This window comes from Megalobrama amblycephala, linkage group LG16 (genome assembly GCF_018812025.1).
Source record: "Megalobrama amblycephala isolate DHTTF-2021 linkage group LG16, ASM1881202v1, whole genome shotgun sequence".
Taxonomy (NCBI): domain Eukaryota; kingdom Metazoa; phylum Chordata; class Actinopteri; order Cypriniformes; family Xenocyprididae; genus Megalobrama; species Megalobrama amblycephala.
In genome coordinates this window covers 9,600,170-9,619,773 of record NC_063059.1, presented here as the reverse complement: position 1 = coordinate 9,619,773, position 19,604 = coordinate 9,600,170, and the positions used below count along the sequence as shown (strand labels likewise).

General features: G+C 38.9%; 1 protein-coding gene across 2 annotated transcripts in view; it reads left to right on the top strand.

Moving 5' to 3' along the window:
* Positions 1-18,395, top strand: part of irs1 (insulin receptor substrate 1) — a 33,012-nt gene extending 14,617 nt beyond the window's left edge. For both annotated transcript variants that reach the window (XM_048160338.1, XM_048160339.1), the window contains one exon: positions 15,938-18,395. In XM_048160338.1, the coding sequence (XP_048016295.1) occupies positions 15,938-15,942 (5 nt within the window). In that variant the 3' untranslated portion in view covers positions 15,943-18,395. The remainder of the gene's footprint in view (positions 1-15,937) is intronic.
* Positions 18,396-19,604: the final 1,209 nt, after the last annotated feature.

The window sequence follows — 19,604 nt, the reverse complement described above, 5'->3', positions numbered from 1 at the left end:
TGCATCTCTGATGGTATGGGGTTACATGAGTGCGTGTGGCATGGGCAGCTTACACATCTGGAAAGGCACCACCAATGCTGAAAGGTATATCCAAGTTCTAGAACAACATATGCTCCCATCCAGATGTCGTCTCTTTCAGGGAAGACCTTGCATTTTCCAACATGACAATGCCAGACCACATACTGCATCAATTACAACATCATGGCTGCGTAGGAGGAGGATCCGGGTACTGAAATGGCCAGCCTGCAGTCCAGATCTTTCACCCATAGAAAACATTTGGAGCATCATAAAGAGGAAGATGCGACAAAGAAGACCTAAGACGGTTGAGCAACTAGAAGCCTGTATTAGACAAGAATGGGACAACATTCCTAATCCTAAACTTGAGCAGCTTGTCTCCTCAGTCCCCAGACGTTTGCAGACTGTTATAAAAAGAAGAGGGGATGCCACTCAGTGGTAAACATGGCCTTGTCCCAACTTTTTTGAGATGTGTTGATGCCATGAAACTTAAAATCAACTTATTTTTCCCTTAAAATGATACATTTTCTTATTTTAAACATATGATATGTCATCTATGTTGTATTCTGAATAAAATATTGAAATTTAAATCTTCCACATCATTGTTCCATGTGTGTACAGGGAGTGCAGAATTATTAGGCAAGTTGATTTTCTGATCATATTTTTTTCCCAAGCACATTTTACCAATTCCAATCCACATCAATCTTAATAACTACTATTAATATTGTTTTTAATCATTTATAAGTGATATATAATTGTTCATGAAGGCTGGAAATGAAAAATGCCTTATATTCAGGTGTGCAGAATTATTAGGCAAGTTTTCTTTTACAGGCAAAATGAGCCAAAAAAGAGATTTAACTCAGACTGAAAAGTCAAAAATTATTAAATACTCATGAGAAGGACGCAATACTAATGCAATACTAGAAATTGCAAAGTTAAAGCATGACCAAGGGACAGCAAAATGCTCATTGGGTCAGCGGGGTCAGACAAAAACAGGTGGAAAAGAAAAGACACGTTAACTGCAAAATAATTAAGAATTATGTGTGAAACCATCAGGAACCCTTTAGTCTCCAGCGCCACCATTTTCCAGAACTGCAACCTACCTGGAGTCTCCAGAAGTGCAAGGTCTCAGGATCTCAGAGACTTAGGTTAGCTAAAGAATCCTAAAAAATGACCTGCACTTGATAAGAATCACAAGCTGAAGTGTTATAAAATACATGAAGACTGGGTTTTTATAGGCCTTATAAACAGACAGCTTGAGAGTGACTCCTGAAGGACCAGCACCACATCCTCTTGTACCACTGTTTGAAGAATTTATCTTCCAGAATCTGGCAGTAAGTTTTGGAAGATCATTTTTAGTCCATCTCTGCAAGACAGACATTTCAGGATAAGAGATGGACTAAAAGTGAACTCAAACACCTTACTGCCAGATTCTGGATAAATTCTTCAAACAGTGGTACAAGAGGATGTGGTGCTGGTCCATCAGGAGTCATTCTCAAGCTGTCTGTCTATAAGCCCTATTAAAACCCAGTCTTCATGTATTTTATAACACTTCAGCTTGTGATTCTTATCAAGTGCAGGTCATTTTTTAGGATTCTTTAGCTAACCTAAGTCTCTGAGATCCTAACACCTTGCACTTCTGGAGACTCCAGGTAGGTTGCAGCTCTGGAAAATGGTGGCGCTGGAGACTAAAGGGTTCCTGATGGTTTCACACTTAATTCTTCACCTTAATTCTTAATTATTTTGCAGTTAACATGTGTCTTTTCTTTTCCACCTGTTTTTGTCTGACCCCGCTGACCCAATGAGCATTTTGCTGTCCCTTGGTCATGCTTTAACTTTGCAATTTCTAGTATTGCATTAGTATTGCGTCCTTCTCATGAGTATTTAATAATTTTGACTTTTCAGTCTGAGTTAAATCTCTTTTTTGGCTCATTTTGCCTGTAAAAGAAAACTTGCCTAATAATTCTGCACACCTGAATATAAGGCATTTTTCATTTCCAGCCTTCATGAACAATTATATATCACTTATAAATGATTAAAAACAATATTAATAGTAGTTATTAAGATTGATGTGGATTGGAATTGGTAAAATGTGCTTGGGAAAAAAATATGATCAGAAAATCAACTTGCCTAATAATTCTGCACTCCCTGTATATACAGTACATGCACACATTTTGCTGACTATTTTGATTTTATTAAAAATAAAAACTCTAAAGTCTGTTCAGTTACTTAAAAGTGAATGTATCTGAAATGAAAAAAAAATTTGAATATTTATGGTTGTTTATAGCACACCATTTTTCTTTTACAGTTGTATTGACTACTGACATTTTGGTATCATGACAACCCTAGTACACGTTTCCATGTGTCTTACATATTTATGTTTAGTTCTGTTGAGCAAAAGTGCTGAGTGGATGTTGGATCTGTCTTTTAGTGTGTGTGTGTGTTTGAGAGAGAAGCAGTACTGTTCTTCCACTCCTGCTCCTCCCAGCTCCGTTGGTCTGGAAGAGTTCCTCATGGCCCAGTTGGATCCATCAGCTTCATGTCCTTACTTCACCCCAGCCACACACACTCCTTCTCTCCCTCTTTTTATTTCTCTCGCTCTCTCTCTGTCTCTCTCTGGTCAGGGTTGGGGCAAGGCCAATGCAAGAACAGAGAGTTCATAAAGATATGACAGGAAAAGACGTCAGTGTGTGTGTGTGTGAGTGAGAGCGCTTGTTTTAGGTGATGTGCAATATTTACGACTCTGAATTCTTCTTTACGATGTTATATTTGCTTTTAGAGGACGGCGGTAAATCATCCTACTCACAGTTCTCCCCACAACAACATAGTAGACGCCATCCAAATGAAGCTGCGGCAAACTCACTGACTGACATTTGTTTTTGTTTGTGTTTGCGTTAGTGGCGGTAAATACGACCGTAGCGCAAAGCCGAAATCCGTGCACATGTTTCACAGAGAGGCTTCCGTACTGTGTGAGCGCTTACAGGTCGCCTTTGACAGTTTTGGATATGTTGTGAAGTCTTTTTCTGTGTGTGTTTGTGTGTGTGTGTGCGCGCCCTTGTCGCTGAGGTCAGAGCGTCAGTGGAAAGTTTCTCAAGTGAGTCCGCTCAGGCATGCCTGCGCCTCAAGCGGGCCGTCTTTTATTTTCTTCTTTCTCTCTTTTTTTTTTTTCGCCCCCTTTTTCTGTGTAACACAGTTGGCGTTGTGAGTTCCAGCTCTTTGTTGTCAGATGCCTTTTGTTTAAAGGTATATCACGTGTAAGTGTGTGAGTGAGTCATGCTGCTCTTGTTTATCAGGGACACTGAGTTTCGACATTGTGAGCCGACTCTTGTCAGGTGAAGTTCTCACCTCTTGTTCATTTCAGTCTTTTTATTCTGTCTCTCTCTATCTGTAGACTCTTATATCTGTCTTCACCAAAAATAGATTTTAATTTAAAGGGTTAGTTCACCCAAAAATGAAAATTCTCTCATTATTTACTCACCCTCATGTCATTCCAAACCCATAAGACTTTCATTCTTCTTGAACACAAATGAAGATATTTTAATGAAATCTGAGCGATTTGTTGTACTGATAGCCTAGTGGGCAGCATGCCGACATATAGTGTCGGAGGACCTGAGTTTGAGTCCCGGCTCACGGACCTTTCCCGATCCCGTCTCCCTCTTTCTCCCACTTTGCTTCCTTTCTGCTTACTATTCTATCATCATAAATGCATAAACGCCAAAAAATAAATCTTAAAAAAAAAAAAAGAAATCTGAGCGAGTTGCCCTTCCATTTACAGCTACGCGACTACCACTTTGACACTTCAAAAAGTTCATAAAGAGATTGTAAAATTAATCCATATGGATTGAGTTGTTTACTCCAAACTTTCTGAAGAGACACGATCACTTTATACGCTGAACACATTTGATTTAGGCTTTAAATATATTGTATGATGGAGAAAATGCTGTATTGCTGTTGCTACAAATAAAGCGCTCTCTGAAAATGCTATAATAGCCACTTGATAAAATAGTTATTTCTCTGGGGCATGGTACAAAAATGTTATGGTAAATCAAGAAAACAAGAGATTCAAACACTAACACTAACTGTGTGTTGAGCTATATAACAATGATTTGTTTTCTATCGATAAATGTATCCAATCAGTTGCTCACCTGTCTAATATAACACACAATATATTAAAGCGTCTTTGGTGTTTCCCTATGGTGTTTCTATGGAAGTAAAACCAGAAATCGAGGTTAATGCGGATATGATGTCATTGACAGGTGACGCAATGACACGGGCTGTTACACTGGTTAAAATCGCTGATTTCTCCGGATGTAAACATTGTTGGAAACATTTGGGATAATGCAAGTACACAAAAGTCAGCAAAATCTATAATATTGTTTTAGTGGTTTTTGGATATTTTAATCCAAATATCTTACATATTGTTCCATTTTCTTATTATCAATTTTAAACAGTTACGCTGCTTTAATATTTTTGTGGAAAGCTTGATACTTTTTGATAGAATTTTTTTGTAACAATGTATAATTTTGATCCAAACTTTTGAACAGTAAATAAGTTTTTTGAACAGTTGAACAGAACAGTTCAAGTATCATATTCATATACCTCATTTGTATGTTATTTTTCAAAATATTTGTAATTCCATGTAAGATATATCTCACCTAATATTATAGTATTTACCATCATGGTATCATCCAATATATGGTATCACCGTGGTACTTTTCGTTACACAAGTCCGTCAGTAACCACTTTCAAAGTCTTCCCTTACAAAATGCACTGTGGCTGACTGTACCATTAATGGCAATGAATGATAATACCATGGTACTTGAATATATACCATAGTATTTCATCATGACAATGTATAAAAAATTGTATTAGCATTAAGGATGTGCGAGACTAGTCGACTAATTGACTAAACGACAACATTGGAAAGACTAGTCATTTACTTTTTTTGTATGTGTATGTTGAACTACATATCATATATTTATATTTGATTACTATATTCAAATACCATGGTATTTATATGATCTATCAAAGGTGCAAGTGCTATAGTATTTTCATGTTGTTCAGACATGAAGGTAACATGGGAATACAGTGGTATTTTGTGAAGTTCCTTGGATACCATGTCCAGAAAAACTTTAATTTCCCATGGTATTTTTGTGAAGGTCATAAGTCATATAATTTCTTTCCCCTTCTATCAAGACATGTAACCACGTTCAAAGTGTGAGCAAACACGAGAGCCTTTGTGAGCCGTGTGAAGTAGGTCTCCATAAGCCTTCCCTGATAAGTTCTTTGAAGATCCGCCTTTTTCACGTCCGGGGGAATGCGAGGAGTCAGAGACGACAAACAGCAGCGGCTACTTTCACCTCGCGTCTGTATCAAAAGAGGCCAGCGGCCGACGGCCATCTTGGGCCAAGGAAAAATCTGCTTTGAGTCTCGCAGTTTACAGCTCCTAGGATGAGTGCAGCGGCGAGGGGAGGGGAAACCGTGTGTGTGTGTGTGTGTGTGTGTGTCTCAACTTGCTGAAGTAGGCAAAACATCTGGTGTGTGTGTGGGAGATGGAAGTTTTTCCTTTGCTAAAGGGAATGGTATTTGGCACACGCTGTCTCTTCCACATCACACACACAGAGCTGATACAGCCGCTTTGTTTTTCTCCGGCCCCCAAAACGGGCCGCACCATTGTGTTCACTTGTCACAAACACCAACATTTAGTGCTTATTCTGTTTCGAGATGGTTTGAACCTTCGATTTAATTCCCGTTTTATTCGTTTTTTCCTTCAACTGCGGCTGAATTCTGCATTGGTGTGTTACTTCAGAGTGTGTTGTGGAAACCTCTGATGTGGCTGTGTGTGTGGTTTCTCCCCCAGTACTGTGAGAACGCAAAGTTCTCCGATCGTGAGGTAGTCAGGAAGTTTCCTAGTCATCGTTCTGTGTGGGGATGTGCGCCCAAGACTGATATCATTAATGTTTAAAGTGCCTCTATTATGCTTTTTCGAATATTAACCTTTCATGTAGTGTGTAAAATAGCTCTTTATGAATGTAAAAGGTCTGCAGAGTTTTAAAGATCAAAGTGCTCGAAAAAAAATAAAGAATCAAACTGCCAAAACGAGTCGTCAGCAATTCCAGCCTTACATTTTGTTACATACATACGAAACAATGTAACAAATTTGCATAATGCCAGTCTATGGTCTTCATTGGCTGTCCGCGAACAACGTCTACTTTGCCCCGCCCTCAAACACTGGAGTTGTAGCTGAGGCCTGGAAGAGTTTGGTTTGTGTTGTCTGGAATTTATATGTAAAAAACAGATGCCATCATCACTGTTCATATCACTGCGTATCAAGCAGAGCTGAAATTCAGATATGTGACCCTGGACCACAAAACCAGTCATAAGTTGTATGGGTATATTTGTAGCAATAGCCAACAATGCATTGTATAGGTCAAAATTATCGATTTTTCTTTTATGCCAAAAATCATTAGGATATTAAGTAAAGATCATGTTCCATGAAGATATTTTGTAAATTACCTACCATAAATATATCAAAAATATATTTTTGTGAGTGGATATGCATCGCTAAGGACTTCGTTTGGACAACTTTATAGGCGATTTTCTCAGTATTTTTTTTTTTTTTTTTTTTTTTTTTTTTTTGCACCCTCAGATTTTCAAATAGTTGTATCTCAGCCAAATATTGTCCAATCCTAACAAATGGAAAGCTTATTTATTCAGCTTTCAGATGACGTATAAATCTCAATTTCAAAAATTGACCCTTATGATTTTGTGGTCCAGGGTCATGTATGGTAATCTGTAAGCGGTAGACCAATCATCAACCATCTGACCAATCAGAGCAGAGCAAGCTCTCGGAAAGGAGGGGTTTAGAGAGGCTGAATCTTCAAACAAACTGTTTTCAAACTTTTAGAGAAATGAGGTGATGTGCAATGTTTATTATGAGAAAATTAATGTGTTTTTTTGAATTTGGATGCATGTAAACCAATTACCTTCAAAACAAAATTAGGAACTTTTAAAATGGCATAATATGGGCACTTTAAATGGAAATTTTGTAACCAACTACTAGTCTAACAAGACTGTCAAAAGCAATCCATTTGAAATTGCTTCATCAATGAATCAAACCCCACTGAATGCCGCTGAAGAATATGCAATGTGCCTGCATTATGATCATTGTACATTAAACTTAAGCATTCACTTAATCAACACGTACTATATAGACATATTAAAATCAACTGAATCGATAGGTAGTGCAGGACCAATAATTACAAACTCAATAGTCTATTATAAACAGAATTTCTCAAATATGAGCAAGCCTAATTGTTACATGCCAACATACCAACGTACCTACAGTACGTCCTTTGAATGGACATTTCTCTGAAATGAGCGCATTTAAAGTCTGAGATGAAATGAAATGATTTTATTTTCCACTCCAGAAATACAATAATGTGTTATTTTAAACTGTCATACTAATATGACTCTAATTTGAATGCAGCCTTTGTAAAAATATAAAGCAAAATGTGCAAAAAAGATTTAACTTTTAAACTAGTATTTCCAATGTCGTCTGGCAGCAACAGTATCATTTAGTCAACTAGTCATGCACATCCCTTGTTTTGTATCAGTGTGGTTTGATTGTGTTAAATAAGCACGTCTCACTTCAGAAGTCTAGGATTGAATTCATCAAGAACCCGTGGTGTGTGTGTTGGCATCAGCGCTTAATGTTCTCTCTCAGCGAATACGACCTGTGTACTGACGTCAGTCATGCCGAATCACAGCACACACTGCGGCACACATCTGTAACCATATCCCTCGCAGCGCGTGGGGATGGATGTGTGGAAGCTTCAGTGGGCTAAAAATGTCCCCACTCTCCCGGGTCTTGGCACAGCATGCCTGTGTGTGTGTGTGTGTGTGTGTGTGTGTGTGTGTGTGTGTGTTACACGTCTGAATGACGTTAGTTCATTGAGCTGATGGTAGATGAGCACCACCCCTCACTTGCGGCCTTATAAGGCTCTCTGCAGAGTAAAGCTCCAAATCCCTCCTCTGCAGACGCTGTATGAGTTTGCAGATAACTGTACTGAGTGTGGGAGCGTGTGTGACGTTATGCTGGCTTCTATTACATGTTTATTTTAACACATGCATGTGATGCATGTGATATGTTTGTGTATGTGTGACTCCTTCTACATACCTTTGGGAAAGTCAAGGCGTCGATTACAATCAATATTGTAAGGAGGCCAGAATATTCCCTGAGTCCCACGGGGTATATGGAGGAAGTATATGGGATGTTGAAGGTGAAGTGTGAGATATGCGTCAATAGTCACACCAAATGTGATTGCAGCCTGTTTTAGTAGCCCAGTTAGGCTGGACATCATAACATAAGCTGCACGATTAATCGTTAAAAGATCATGATGTCAGTTCAAACACTCACGTGATCTCATTCCTAAATGACACTGATTCTCCTTTGTGTATTAAACATTTACATAACCACGCCGGAACATTCAAATCTGCGTCAGAGCTGCCACTGAGCCAGAGAAAGCAGTTGTCATGCATAGGTATGCAACAGCTTCACAAACAGTCTTTTCAACCACACAGTATTATTATTTCTGTGTCACAAATATTCATATTATCACAGAAGTACTGGGATAAAAGTTTATAGATCAGATATAAACGCTGTAGTCTAAGGAAGCGATCAAAATAGAGTCAGTCACCTTTTGAAAGTACATGGCATTTCAAATAACTATTGCATCGATTATATCATTACACAACCAGGTGGCGACAAGTGACTGTTAAAATGTATTTGTAATTGAATCATTCATTGAAGAGATTTGTTCAAAAATGCTGATTCATCTAGTAACAAATTAAAGGAGACCTATAATGCCCCTTTTCACAAGATGTAATATAAGTCTCTGGTGTCCCCAGAATGTGTCTGTGAAGTTTCAGCTCAAAATACCCCACAGATCATTTATTATAGCTTGTCAAATTTGCCCCTATTTGGGTGTGAGCAAAAACACGTCATTTTTGTGTGTGTCCCTTTAAATGCAAATGAGCTGCTACTCCTGGACCGCTTTCCAAAAGAGGGCGGAGCTTTAACAGCTCGCGCTTCGGTCAACAACAAAGCTGGAGAATCTCATGCATGACGGTTGTCCGTAACTGTGTCCAGCCTTACATTGTTCAAACCGGAGTCGGACACTGATGGAGAGACTCAGGAAGAAGTTACAACTTTTAGAATGAAACTGGACTAGACATGTGCCTGAAGCCGAATACCATATTCGGAAAGGAAATGACGTGTACTACGGAGCCCCTAAAGGGAATACACATGAGATGGGAGGAAAAAATATATTTCAGTGCTTTCTCTCACAATTATATAGTTGGGTAATTATAAATAATTTGCCAGCATCAGGAAGCTGCAGTTAATATGCGGTGTATTGAAATCGCTTTTGAATGCGCGCGCTGTTACTTTCACTTTCGTGATTCGCAATCACATGTGCTGTGTGTATACTAGGGAGCGTCAGTACTTATTACACATTTCACAAGATTACATATTTGTCAGTGACGCTTTAGGAACTGCAAACTATTCACCATCGTCCTATCAGCCATCTCTCCTTACTCTCTTTATGTGGTAAGTGAAATCTGTTGCTACAAAGTAACAGGCTCCTGCTAGCAAATGACTAACCATGTCTCTTTCGGGGCTCCGTAGACTGTGTTTTTTTTTTTTTTTTTTTTTTTTTTTTTTCCCGTGCCTTTCCGGATACGGGCACACCCCTAATCTGGACGTTTCTGAATGGTTAGTGGATAAATTTATGTAGTTGATTCAACTCATCGACTAGCATGTGCCGTCATGGTTAATCTTTTGTGCAAATTGAATTGACCCATGTCAAAATCCCTTTAAGACAAGTCATTTCACTCGGCGGCCATCTTTAAAACGCCTCTCGGGCATGCAAGTGCAGCTCCTATCTCTTTGAATGGGGAAACATCAAATTCTCCAAAGCTGTTTGCCAAGCTTTCGATTAAATTCTATATTTGAAATCAACAATGAAATCTGACAACAACTTTCTCATAAATTTCACTCGAATCATGACAAAAAATGGTATTTTTCAGGCTGGATCAAGCTAATGCGCAGTCCTAAATGCACGTCTCTTGTGCTCTTGTGGAGGCGCGCATCAGACTGTTTCTATAGGAACCGGAGCTTCTAACGACCGCTGCAGTGACACAATGACTTTACCAATCGCGATTGGCTCTTATTTAGAAGGCAGGACTTATTCCGCCATATTGCACGTTGCACTTTTTCCCATTCAAAACAATACAGGTGACGCGCCTTGTGTTATTCTATAGTCTTTGCCATCGTTTGTGAAGCAGTCTGGCGTAAAATGGCGGCAATAACAACACTCTACTGCAACAACTCTTCTTCTCTAAAGCAGCCCAACATGGCCTCACCCCCTTTGTTGCGTGTTTCCGGGGGCAGGGTTTGTTTAAATGTTAGGGTTAGTGATGTCACTAACCCGGGAAGAAGCTCAGTAGCCGCTTTTCCACTGTCGGGCCAGTGCGAGCCAGGGCTAATAGCGTGCCGGGCTGGGCCTATGGCCACAGACCTTAGGCACCGAGGCCAAAATCAAATTGCGTTTCCACTGTCGGTCCGCTAGCTCCGCAGCGCTGATCTAAAAACTGCCCCTAAACACACCTCCCTTGATCAAACGTCACACAACCCAACCCATTTCAGTGTTTAGACCATCACCTGACTACGATTAGCTCCGCCTTTCACCCCGACCGCACCTCAAGCCCCAGCTGGCCCGCTTTGGACCAAGGTTTTCGGCGGGCCGAAAAACCCGTGCCTTTGGTACCGAGGAAGCACCGAAGAGGCACGATCAAGCCCCGGAAGTGACAGTGGAAACGCGACCGGCCCTGGCACGCACTAGCACGCCCGCCTTTGGCCCGGCAGTGGAAACGCGGCTATTGTAGTCCCTACAAGCCGTTTGTTGTAGTCCTTAAAAATCGATTTCTGTAAAAGAAAATGTCTCCCTTTGCATTGAACTTTGAGCGTCGTAACTTTGCAGATGTTGTTTATGCTCTAACAGCAACATTACACGCTAACTAAAGTTAAAAAAGGGAAACCATAATCAACCACCCCTTTAAGTATTTATGAGTGGGTCATCATTCAGATTCTTTAACAATTAACATTTTGTCGGAACCTCTAGTAAATTTCATGTTATTTTGTTTAGTTGTCTGTTCAGAATCGTGGGAGAATCGTGATCGTGTTTGAAACGAAAAAATCACGATTCTCAATTTATCCAGCTCTACTAATGGTGAGGGACTGCCTGTTTTTTGCCACTCATGGTACAGAAATTTCACACTTTACAGGCCTGCAAAGGTATGTTATTAATCTTACATTGTCAATTTCTATAGGGTCCATAAGTTTTATCACTGTTCCAAATTCTGAAATATTTCATTGGAATGATCTTTGAGCTCTTCTGTTTAGCCACTTTAAAATCGTGTGACTTTTTTTCTTCAGTATCACATTATCCTTCAGAAATCATTCTTAATATTTTAGTGGAAACCGTGATATGTATTTTTCAAAAGGATTCTTTGATAAATAGAAACTTCAAAAGAATAGCATTTATTTGAAATAGAAATCTTTTGAAACATGTCTTTACGGTCACTTTTGGGATTTATTCCTTCAACAACAACAACAAAAAAAACTTTTGAAGAGTAGTGTAGTGTATTTTCAATTTTAGTTTTCAGTACTGAATAGAATGTATCATTAACTTGTGTAATTGAGATGTATGCATGTTGTATCGCACCAATTCCAGGAATAGAATTCTAGAATCTGAATTCTGGAAATGAAGAATGCTACCAGTAGCTCCTCCCCCTCATTCCGGGACTCTGAGACTTCCGGGAGCGGCATTTTTGAGTGGCACTCCCTCTCTTCTTCTTTTTTTTTTTCCCACGCTACGTGTTTGCACAGTCCGGCAGCTTATAATTTCACCCTCTGCAATTTTCTCCATCTCTCTGGTTTTCTAAGTAAAGAGGAAAGAGGCCCTAAAAATGGCCGCACTATAAAAGCGCTTGACGTCGGGCTTGCTGCGGAGATGTGAGGGGCTTTCATGTTCTCAGCGTTGCACTATTAGACCCGCGGCTCTCTGCTCCACTGCTGCACAGCTGTATTTATAGCTGAGGTTTGTCTCAAGCCACTGCCTCTTCAGCTGTGAGCTCGGGCCTGGTCCTTCCCGTAGATTTAAACTCATAACCGTGAGCTCCGTACTGTGGCCGCCTTCTCCTCAGCTCCATCACAGGGCCTAGTGTCATGCTTTCTGTGTACAGTTGAAATAAGTAATGGAAAAGGATCACAATTGATTTTAGAGGTTAAGTGATGAATCTGTATTTGTTTTGAATGTAAATAGCAAATCTGGTCAGTCGTTCCATGTCGTAATGGCTAGTGCTCTTTTATGTGTGACATCATGACGACTGTGTCCAAAACGACAACAGCTTCAGGTAAAAGGTCTGGGAACAAAATCAGACCAGTCTAAACAAATAAGCTCACTCCGATACAGGAGAGGTTGTGTATTCCAGGGCAGAACTGTGTCAGAATAATGTCAGCTGGATGGAAAGAGGGCAGCGGTTTGTACAGGAATATGTATACAAATACAAACACTTGTAAACATTAGTAAAAGTGAACGTCAAAATTGACCTTAAGCGAGAGAACACGTCAGAATGAACATTCTGTCATCATTTACTCACCCTCATGTTGTTCCAGATGTACTTCGATGATTGTCTTCTTCTGTGGTGTGAAGTATGTGAAATGTATATATTTGTTCTTTTACATTTTCCCATGCAGTTGCAAAGATCAGGGAACAGAGCATTCAAGATGCAAAACCACATCAAAGTAGTCCTTACAACATGTGCTTCATATTTCTTTTTGAGTTGGATCGTTTGAATGAATCCGTTGATTCAGTACATTTCTGTGAAATTGCACAGACAAAAACCATCCATTATCCATTGTCAATAGTGTAGTGATGTGTGAATCACAGCTCACACAAAGTCAGTTTCAAACCAAACAATTTTCTTTTGGTCAACATGGTGAAGTCGCGTGCTGAACACAAGCAAAATCTCCATGAGGAACTTTTTGACCCTCAGACAGAACTCCCAGTTATGCAGATTCCTTTTGAAATTAATGGATTTTGCCAGCTTTACACAGACATAATACAGGTTTAAAATATGAGGATGAGTAAAAGATGAGGTTTTTTTTTTTCTTCTTCTTCTCAGATATCCAGTTTCCCATCACATTATTGAAATTCACTGTGCACCAGGGCTGTAACCACCATAGACACTGAGGGGGGGGAAAGCCCCCCCCCCCCCCCAAATGAGATATAAATCTCATTTGTTTAAAAGACCTCCGAAGAACAGGCGAATCTCAACATAACACCGACTGTTACGTAACAGTCGGGGTGTACGCCCCCAATATTTGCATATGCCAGCCCATGTTCCCAACATTATGAAAGGCATTAGACAAGGGCAGCCAGTATTAACGTCTGGATCTGCACAGGTGAATCAACAGACTAGGTAAGCATGAACAACAGCGAAAAGTGGCAGATGGAGCAATAATAACTGACATAATCCATGATATCATGATATTTTTAGTGATATTTGTAAATTGTCTTTCTAAATGTTTCGTTAGCATGTTGCTAATGTACTGTTAAATGTGGTTAAAGTTACCTTTCGTTTCTTACTGTATTCACGGAGACAAGAGCCGTCGCTATTTTCATTATTAAACCCTTGCAGTCTGTATAATTCATAAACACAACTTCATTCTTCATAAATCTCTCCAACAGTGTAGCATTAGCCATTAGCCACGGAGCACAGCCTCAAACTCATTCAGAATCAAATGTAAACAATATACGTAAACAATGTAAACAGTATACAATACTCGCATAATCCGACGCATGCATGACGAAAACTTTGTAAAGATCCATTTGAGGGTTATATTAGCTGTGTAAACTTTGTTTATGCACTGTTCAAGGCAAGCGCGAGCTCCGTGGGCGTGGAACACGAGAATTAAAGGGGCAGTAGCCCTGAATCGGCTCATTTATAATGATGCCCCCAAAAAAAAAAAAAATCTATGGGGTATTTTGAGCTGAAACTTCACAGACACATTCAGGGGACACCTTAGACTTATATTACATCTTTTTAAAAAAAGTTCTAGGGCACCTTTAAAAGTTATACTTTTAGGCCGGTCTGCCTCAGCGGTCTAACAATGCATATCACTGTCAGAATGAGTGAGCTGGCCAATCAAATTAAAGAAGCCGGGGCTTACTGTTCACAGAAGTCGAGTGCGAATTCCAATGCGATGCTTTCGGTTTAGCAGTGAAAGAGTACGTGGAGAGCAAGTAGCTAAACATTTAATATTTGACGACTGTTTTATGACTGAAATATTCAGAGACCGATAGTAATATCCAGTGATGCAAACTAAACTAATTCGAAAAATTTTAAAATATATTATATGCAAATAGATTACGTAATAACTACAAGACCTGGAACTTTTACCGTTCTTGTTTCTTTATCGTTATTCCCTAAAATCCCTTTTAATTATTTAATTCCTTTATTATTTGAAGTATTAGTTCAGTTTAAAATGAAAAGTACCCCAACGCTTTACTCACCCTCAAGCCATCCTAGGTGTATATGACTTTCTTCTTTCTGATGAACACAATCTGAGATATATTAATGAATATCCTGACGCATGAATGGAACCAACAAGTATGAAGCTCAAAAAAGTGCATCCATCCATCATAATGCGTTTGTGTAAGAAAAATATATATATTTAACAAGTTATAAAGTAAAATATGTAGCCTCCGCCAGACCGCTTTCCGTATTCAACTTACGAAGAAAGTGCAATGCCTCTCGCAGTTTAAAACGCTTACGCTACGTCCTATGCCTTCCGTATTCAATGTGACGTGAGTTACATTTTTTTCATAAGTTTAATACAACGGAAGCTAGATATATTACTTTATAACTTCCCTTCAGAAGGCCTTTAGTAACCCCCCGGGCCATAATGGATGGATGCACTGTATTGAGCTTGGAGGCGTCAGGTTATTTATTAATATAACTCTTGATTGTGTTCATCAGAAAGTCATATATGCCTAGGATGTCTTCAGGATGAGTAAAGCTTGGGGTAATTTTCATTTGAAAGTGAACTAATCTTTTAATTCAAGACATGGCCTTGCTGTGCGCATGCCTTTTCATGTCGACTTTAAAGCCGTATCTGAAGTCATGACCGATCATAACAGCCATGACCAATCATATGAGCGACGTCTTGATGCCGTCAGCGCTTGTTTCAGAAGCGGCGTTGAACAGGTGTGTGTGCTAATGCTGTCTGTCTACGTTCTGATCTTTTAATCACAGTCAGTGAGAGTATTATATAATGAAAACAGCTCGTAGTTGTTTGTGTGTGTGTGTCTGAGTGGATTAGATATGCGATTGAACGGGGCAGGAGTCGGGAACACCACTTTCAGATGATGGCTCACATACACTTGTAAACGGATAAAGGGAGAGAAACAGAAAGAGAGTGGATTGTCTGCAGCAGGTCTCTCTCTCTCTCTGTGTGTCTGCCAAGCAATGATGTCATAAAGCTTTTGGCTCCTCTCTGGCTGTTCAAATCTGTGTTGAGCGTTTCCAGGGAAACAATGATGCTTGTTTATCAACCGTTGGCAAGGTCAGTTACTCCTCAGGCCGAAGGAAGGATCCAAGAAAGAGTGGTGTTTTCAAATAAACGAAGAAAGGGAGGATTTGTTTGTTTTTGTGTATGAGAGGGCGCTACAGACAAATGTGTTCCTAAAAAAGCAGATTAACAGCGTGTTTCTACTGTAAATAGGTTTTATTTGGTGTTGTCCGTGGCTGTTTGATCATCTAGCTAATGTTCATTTCTCCTTTTTTTTTCCACCAGAATGAAGAGTAGAAATCCGCCCGCTCCTTCAAGCATCAAGACTCAAAATCTCTCCCCGTTCATCACAAGCCAGACCTCAGAAACTGGACCTCAATAAACTCACTAACCTCATTTTCCAGGACCGCATTATCACCCGGACGCTACCAAAAGCATATGGACAAAACAGATCTCTCAACATCACGTATCCGGACCTCACAAATGCTGGATTCCACTAACCATAAATCTCTGGACTTTCACTGTGCGCACCTCTTTAGACATTACCAGACGTTACTGTCCAGCTGTTACAGACTCGGTACAAATCGATTTCTACCATCGAACGTGGTAAAATGGCACCTTTTGAGGTGAAGGGCGATGGTACTGCAATGTTAATATTTACGTAAATGACGGTATACATGTTTTCGGTACAGGGATGCTTTACGAAGCAGCCATATTGCGTTGGGTTTGTACGACAGTGCCCAACTGTGTTGATTGTACTTCAGTACTGCCAGACGTTTCCATTACAGATGAGATTACATGTTGCGATCCAGCTCTCAATTAGACACTTTTATACACCCAGTACGGACGACCTCAAACAGCCAGACTTGACCTCAGGACTTTACGAAAGAGTTTACACACACACTGTGTTTCAGCACTGTGAGCCATGACTGACCTCATGCTGCCAAACACACACTGTGATGTCTGTCAAACCCTGGTTTCAATTCATACCTGCTCAAGTTATATCCTGTTTAATTGTAATAATAAGCATGTAACTTATATGGAGTTTATACTGGCCTCCAAACGGAACTCCACCCCCTTTTGGTTTTATTTGATTACTTTTAATTTATTTTTTTTATATAATTTTCCGTTTTAATTTTTGGTACTATCTTTCTTTTATTTTTACAAATTTTCTTCATTTTATTTGTTTGTTTTCATGCTAAATTTTGAATTATTAGAGAATATCTCATATATTTTATATGTTGGCTTCCAAACAGAACTTCACCTAGAAGAACAAAATCCTTTTTGGTACTATTTTTATTTTATTTCATTTCAATGCTATACACACAGGTTTGGTTACCATAGATTGAATTTTCCATTACTACCTGATTTGGCAACTAACAATACAGTTGAGATTTTGTGAATGATGTCGGGCGAACATTTTGTAATTCTGCCGTAATTGTTACAAGCGAATAAGTGGCCTTACAGCCCAAATAAAAATCAGTCACGTTCATGGGCGTGTAATTCCCATGACAAACATTTCTGATCAAATCGTATCACCAGTATTTGGTCAATCTGAACAAAAACTTGCACAAGAATGTGCTGTAACATTTCCGTAAACGTCTAAACCTAAAGTGCAAGTCGTTTTTACAGGCAGCAGCACTGTTTTTTTTTTCATTTTAAGCATCCTGCTGTTAAGCCTCGGAAGCCAGTCAAAGTTGCTTGCGACTTTTTTTAGGCTGTTTTATTTCATTACAGTTGAATCTATTATTTCATATGGTTTATTTTTGCTTAAAATAAAATGCTGTGGCGACGGTAAGGTCACAGCAACAGGTTTAAAAATAAAAAAAACTCGATGTCTGTCATGTTTGCTGCTGAAATTAAACAAACAATGAACAATCTGTAAATTATTGAATATATAGAAATGTTGTTCTCGGTTCTCTTTTAAGAGTGAAAGTATTTAACATTTCATGGTTGCTGTTTTATTTTTATTTTTTTTTTTTCCCTTAAGAATCTTGACATGTTTTTAAGATGTGTCTACTGTTCTGAAGTTTTGCTTTTATAGTAAATTGTATAATCCTTTTTTTTTTTTTTTTTGAGAGAGAGAGAGAATGGTACGGTTCTATACTGTAGATTCCTTTTTTTTTTTTTTTTAAATATGCTTAATGTAACATGCACATCAGGGACTTCTCCCTAGCCCCCCACCAACTCCGAACGGAATCACTTTTGGGAACCTGTTACACTTGTTACGCTGTTCCCCGAGCTCTGATTGGCTGTGACAGTGGTGTCCCTGTAACCTGATAGGCCGTTCTAAAGGTTGCCTGTTATTCGATAGGTTGCAGTTGTCGTTTTAGCACCCTGTGGTTGTGTTGCGATACAGGGCGTGGGGCATCACTCTTCCCACCATTATGTGGCCAAACCTTTGACATCTCAAACAAACTTGTTGTTCTTTGTAAATAATGTATTGTATAAAAGAAAACTGATTATTGGTGGATATCGGACTGACCAGGGATGTTTGGTTTTATGGATGCTCAAAGCAAGCAGTTGATTAGTCACCTTTAATGAATGAATTGAAACATGTAAACAGTATGAGTGGATGTACAGATGAATGGATGTATGCACAAATGTTTGTTTTAAATGAATGAAATGAGCAGCAGCATTAAGGAGAGGGCTGTGTATACCCCTTCCCTCCCCCCTATTTAGAAGAATGGTATCTTCTGGATCCTTGACGTGTAATAAAGTAGAAGCGCTTATCTTTTCTGAACTTCTTGTTTCCTGTGCTCTTTATGACTGTCTTTTGAGCTTTGTGTCTCCTGATGACATGCAATATGAGAGGCTATACTGTGAATAAGGCTGGTGTTAAAAAAAAACACATCATCAGCATGCAGCAGAGTGCCTGCAACTCCTTCCATAATAATCATATTCATGATGTAGTGTGGCTTTGAGTGCCTTATAACTTTAGTAAACTGTTTTAATTCATTTAACCCTTGTGTTCGGGTCATTTTGACCCGGAGAGGATTTTCTTTTTCCTCAAAAATTACTAAAATTTACTGACTTCACTCACACAGGGTATAACTACTTCCTCAAATTTTGGGGATAATTTTTGGGGAATTTTTTTTCCCCCACCTTGTAACACTTCTTGTGTTTCTTGTCAGAAATGACTAGCCTACAAAAAATAGCTTACAAATCTCTCACTGTACTAGATTATCACCAAATATTGGATTCAGTTTTTTTGCCACCTTATTTTTTCTTTCAATTAGGACAGGTTTTGTATTTATTTTTGAAACTAACTGATTGTAGGCCTCATTGATTTGGTCAAAAATGACCATCCATTGAAAATGAATAGGGGAGATTGAAAATTAGAGAAACATTTAGTGTTCAGGAGCATGTTTATCGTTTACATATTTACATGTATGCTTGCAAAGGCCTGCGCATTCGTGGATACACACACACACACATTCATGTACTCAAAATATTATGAGTAATACAGGCTTTCTTTTTCAGAGAGATGAACTTTATCCTCAGATCAATGAGGCATGTGATCAATCAGTTTCAAAAACAAATACAAAACCTGTCCTATTTGAAAGAAAGCAAGTTGACAAAAAGATTGAATTCAGTATTTGGTGATAATCTAGCATTTTAAACCAGAGATTTTATTATAAACTATTTATTTCTTAGATTTTGTTTTATGTTTTTAAATTATATTATAAAATTGCTATTATTTTTATGCTATAGGCACAGTATTGGTTTTGATTCAACTAAACATTTATCTTTTCTCCTCTCCTCATGTGGCCTTATTGGATAAATATCCAAACTGAATGGTAGTGTACTTGTGAATGGATAGTTCACCAAAAAATGAAAATGATCCCATGATTTACTCACCCTCAAGCCATCCTAGGTGTACAGGTGCTGGTCATATAATTAGAATATCGTGAAAAAGTTCATTTTTTTTATTGTAAATTATTTTAAAAAA